Source organism: Procambarus clarkii, chromosome 39 (genome assembly GCF_040958095.1).
Source record: "Procambarus clarkii isolate CNS0578487 chromosome 39, FALCON_Pclarkii_2.0, whole genome shotgun sequence".
Classification (NCBI taxonomy): Eukaryota; Metazoa; Arthropoda; class Malacostraca; order Decapoda; family Cambaridae; genus Procambarus; species Procambarus clarkii.
The window spans coordinates 15,021,358-15,026,357 of NC_091188.1; the positions used below are offsets into that span (position 1 = coordinate 15,021,358).

The 5,000-nt window shown below is 43.4% G+C and overlaps 1 protein-coding gene across 1 annotated transcript in view; it reads left to right on the top strand.

The window, feature by feature from the left end:
• LOC138372545 (uncharacterized) overlaps positions 1-4,874 on the top strand; it is a 21,549-nt gene extending 16,675 nt beyond the window's left edge. Inside the window, exon 2 of the mRNA XM_069338021.1 lies at positions 4,537-4,874. Within this exon, the coding sequence (XP_069194122.1) occupies positions 4,537-4,874 (338 nt within the window). The remainder of the gene's footprint in view (positions 1-4,536) is intronic.
• Positions 4,875-5,000: the final 126 nt, after the last annotated feature.

Here is a 5,000-nt window from a genome sequence, read left to right on the forward strand (position 1 = left end):
TATATATATATATATATATATAACAGATGTAGTGATTAATACTATCTCTCAGACGAGAGACGAGAGAGATACAAATAATATACACATGGAAAATACTGGAGGGCCAGGTCCCAAATCTACACAGTAAAATAACAACGTACTGGAGTGAACGATATGGAAGAAAATGCAAGATTGAACCAGTGAAGAGCAGAGGTGCCATAGGCACAATCAGAGAGCACTGTATAAACATCAGAGGTCCGCGGTTGTTCAACGTCCTCCCAGCGACTATAAGAAATATTGCCGGAACAACCGTAGACATCTTCAAGAGAAAACTGGACTGTTTTCTAAGAGAAGTTCCGGACCAACCGGGCTGTGGTGGGTGTGTGGGCCTGCGGGCCGCTCCAAGCTACAGCCTGGTGGACCAAACTCCCACAAGTCGAGCTTGGCCTCGGGCCGGGCTTGGGGAGTAAAAGAACTCCCAGAACCCCATCAAGCAGGTATCAAGCAGGTATCAAGCAGGTATCTCAATCTATCTATTCAGATATCCATTTGTCTTTCCGTCTATCTATCTTTCTATCTTTTCTCTATTCGTTCTATCCATCCATCTATCATCTACTAATAAATCTATCTATATCTGTCCACAAATTATTAATACATCCAATTATCTTCATATTTATCCATGTAGTTATCCATCTATTTGTATTTCTTTTCGTATATGTATTGATCTATCCATCCATATATCATATCTATCCATCAATACATTCATACATCATATATATCCGTCTATCCATCCATCGAATTATCGATCCATCTTTCCATGCATTCAATTATCTATACATTCAACTATCTGTCGATCTATCCATCCATTTATCATTCCATCTATCCATCAATTTATCTCCATCTCTTTTTCATCTCACACCATTTATCTATCCATTCATCCATTGATCTATCCACCTATGCATATATCAATCCATCCATCAATTTATCTCTATATATATTTATCCATCCGTCTATCATATCCATCATTCATCAATCCATCTATATGTACCTATCTATTTATCCATCTATATCTACCTATCTATTTATCCATCTATCTCTATCTACCTATCTATCCATCTATCTCTATCTACCTATCTATTTATCCATCTATTTCCATCCATCTCTCTTTCCATCAATCTTTCTATGCATCTCTCTTTCCATCTATTTATCCACCAATTTTTATTTATCTCCAGCCATCTATAATATCCATTGATTCATCTATATATCTATATATCCACTCATTTATTTTTCCATCACTCTATATATCTATTCACCCATCAATCATTCCATCTCTCTATTCACCAATCTACCCATCCATCATTTCATTCATTTATCCATCAACCTTCATATCTCTAACCATCTATCTATCGTATCTATCCATTTATCATTCCATCCATTTCAACTGTCCATCCATCCATTGATCAAATTATCTTTCCATTCATCTTTCTATCTTTCCATAATTCTGCCCATTCACCCCTTCTCCTCTCATCTTCCTCGTGTCTACCCTGCCCAATCGCCTCCCCTCACTCCGTCCTTCCTCCACTTCTCTCTTAGTTAACAAATTATCAAGAAGAACAGAAGTAACTGCCAGAAAATGCAATTTTGTTATGACCATTGAACATTCTAAGGCATCGGGGAAAAAAAAAGCTTCAAAGGTATCTGATTTGTTTTAAGACATTGGGAGAGGTGATGTATTTGGGTCGTGTCGTCGACACTGAGGAAAGGGAGCGCAGCATCGATGCCTCGTTCATGGGTAAATGTTGAGCACTGAGTTGTGGGTAAGTAGATTCGTGACCATTCCTGGAGGTCCTTCACGAATACGAATATATCATCATCATCATCATGGCTGTGGCTGATGATGGGGGTCGTGGAGGGTTTCCACACTTGTGGGTTTTCACATACAACCTGACATACATTTAGACTGTAGTTAACCTGAACCTTTTGCTGGGGGATGCTGGCAATATTTTCGCATTTTAACTGCATTGTTTATTCGGTTGACTTTCTTATTAATATCTTAAGTTGGGGTTCTGGTTATCTTCTTGAATTTGGTCGCTTCTTTGAGGAGCTCTTTAAGGTTGGTGACAGTCATCAGTGGGGATGAGGACGAGGGCTGTGGTCTTGTCGGCTCTCTTGAGAGTGATCTTCGTGGATTCAAGTTGCTGCTTTTTTGTCTTTATTTTCCAATTTGTTACTCCGATAGATGCCTTTCTTCCTATTTGTTTCTGATTGAGTTCTCTTTGACGGGGAGCAGTGCTGGTAATTTTATTTTATGAGGCGAAATACATAAACTAGATGACCAAAATATAATTGCCACCACTGCTTCCTTTCAAGAACTCCAAGCAGAAGCAATAAGGAGAGTTAGTGTACGAAGGGAGAAGTGACCGTAAAAGAGAAGAGGGGAGGAGAGCCCATCAACCCCCACCACTTTTCATATACATTTATTTCCAATAATTATATATTCGTGTATGCAACAAACTGTAATGTATGTCCTTTAGATATTTTGGCAGCATGAATACCACATATTGTGGACACAACAATATTTCAGTACCTCCCCAAAATACCCATTGATAACATAAAAATACAGATTACTATGCATATATACATGCAGCACTCTCCAGAGCCTAATAAAAGAAGCACTAGAATCAGGGAATGGCAGCCAACCAAACAACAGTGCAGAGTTCCCTTAACTGAACTCACTCTCTCTCTCTCTCTCTCTCTCTCTCTCTCTCTCTCTCTCTCTCTCTCTCTCTCTCTCTCTCTCTCTCTCTCTCTCTCTCTCTCTCTCTCTCTCTCTCTCTTTCTCTCTCTTTCTCTCTCTCTCTCTCTCTCTCTCCACTTCCCTAAAAATATATAATAAAAGCCTCTGGCAGCCTCCCTGGTGATCCGCCACTGATCAGGTCGAGTCATTCAGCCGCTGTGAATACATTCCACCCAGAAAGCCAAGTCCATTGGCGGATCACCTCATTCTCCACCTGCTGGGGAAAGGTGGCGCCTAATTAGTTTGCAAGGTTCACCTTGGACCAGGCGAGGTGGTGGTGATGGGAGGGGGAGAGGAGATGAGAGCAGAGGGTGAGGAGAAAGAGCTGGACAGGTGAGCATACAAGTCAAGACAAGTGAGGAGACATTCAGAAGAGGAGACTTGACAGGTGAGGTGAGCAGAAAAGTCTTGAGACGTGAGGAGATATGCCAGGAAAGGTAAGGAGAAAGGTCATGTGACTTGAGGAAGCAGCTAAAGAATAACGAGGAGACAAGTCAGTAGAGATAAAGAGAAGGGTCACGAGAGGTGAGGACATCTCCTGTGCCAGGTGAGTACGACGGGATCACCATAGCCCGTGCTGCTTGGAACGTTTTGTGCCCAGTAACTGAATCTAGAACCACAAGAGAGGTGAGGAGGTACGTTAGGAGAGTAAGATGGATGTGGCGACAACAGATGATTAGAAGCAGATGCAAAATGAAAGAGTAATTGTTAGAATATTAAAGTATGGGCATGGAGAATGTAGAAGTTAATAGGGAAGCGACAATGTGAAAAAATGGAAGAGGTGTGAGGCAAAGTGAAGATGGAAGAGGGAGACTGAATTGGCACCTCAGTGGAGGATGGGGATTGAAGTGCCAATCCAAGGGAAGGGGGAGACAAAGGGGGCACTCCAAGGTGTGGAATATGACTTTGTCCTGATTGCAAGTGAAAGCAACATCACAAGTTAGTATGTGGTAGATGGCTCACTAGAAGCTATCAAGATCCATCAATAAGACTCTCGGTTGACTAGTGCTGTGGGCAGTCCTCCTGAGACTGGTGTCCACTATGGTGGAGAGAGTCCCAGGTGGCACAAGATGTAACAGGACTCTCTCGGGTTCTCGTTACAGTTTATTGTTCTCGTGACTTAATACTCCTGTGTTTTCAAACACCAATACAAGAGTAATTATAGATGCTGATGACTCCCATGCGAGAAGCAATATATTTATCGAGTGAGTTCACGGAAACACAAGAGTAAGAATTAACATAAGTGTGTTCAGTAACTTGTCAATACGCAAGAGGGCTTCATTACTCTAAACTGGTGTCAGCCAGAGTTAATCGCACCAGAGACACTCTGGACATTCAACCGATCAACAACGTTCCCCTTGGGAACAAAACCTCTCTTACCAATTGTAAGAAAAACCGATCATCAACTCGGCCTCCTAGTCACTGCCAATAGGAACAATTGGAGCACAGGAGCTCAAAAGGAGGCTCGGGTAATCACATGCACAGGCGGCCAATGGGACATGGAATAGTTAGGCAGAGAATCTACCTGTCTCTGCCATTGGGAGAGTGCAGCAACACACGCCTGGGAATGCACCACACTGTAGCGAGCGTACAGCCGTCCTCCCCTGCTACAGCTCTAGTTATGTAAATGCTTCAACTTAGCCAAGCTAATTGCTCAATTAGCACACAATGGCCGCTGTGCAAAATCCTTGTTCATGCCAATTAGGGCTTCACACAGATATCCCATTTGCCAGCTCTATTCACATTAATACGGATTCTAGGACGTGCAATGGTGTATATGAGGCTGGAACCCGGATTAGGTGCTATGCAATATACCTCGCGGGGCTCTGCAATGTACCGCACAGTACTCTGTAATGTACCTCAGGGTCCTGGTGTGCTACAACAGCTGGGTCCTGGTGTGGTACAACAGCTGGGTCCTGGTGTGGTACAACAGCTGGGTCCTGGTGTGGTACAACAGCTGGGTCCTGGTGTGGTACAACAGCTGGGTCCTGGTGTGGTACAACAGCTGGGTCCTGGTGTGGTACAACAGCTGGGTCCTGGTGTGGTACAACAGCTGGGTCCTGGTGTGGTACAACAGCTGGGTCCTGGTGTAGAATGACAGCTGGGGCGTGCGCACACACGCACCCATCCCCAGGAAGCACCTCGTGCCTCCTGTCTAACTCCCAGGTATCTACTCATTGCTAGGTGAACATGCCACCAGGTGAAACAAACTCTCTTCATTTGT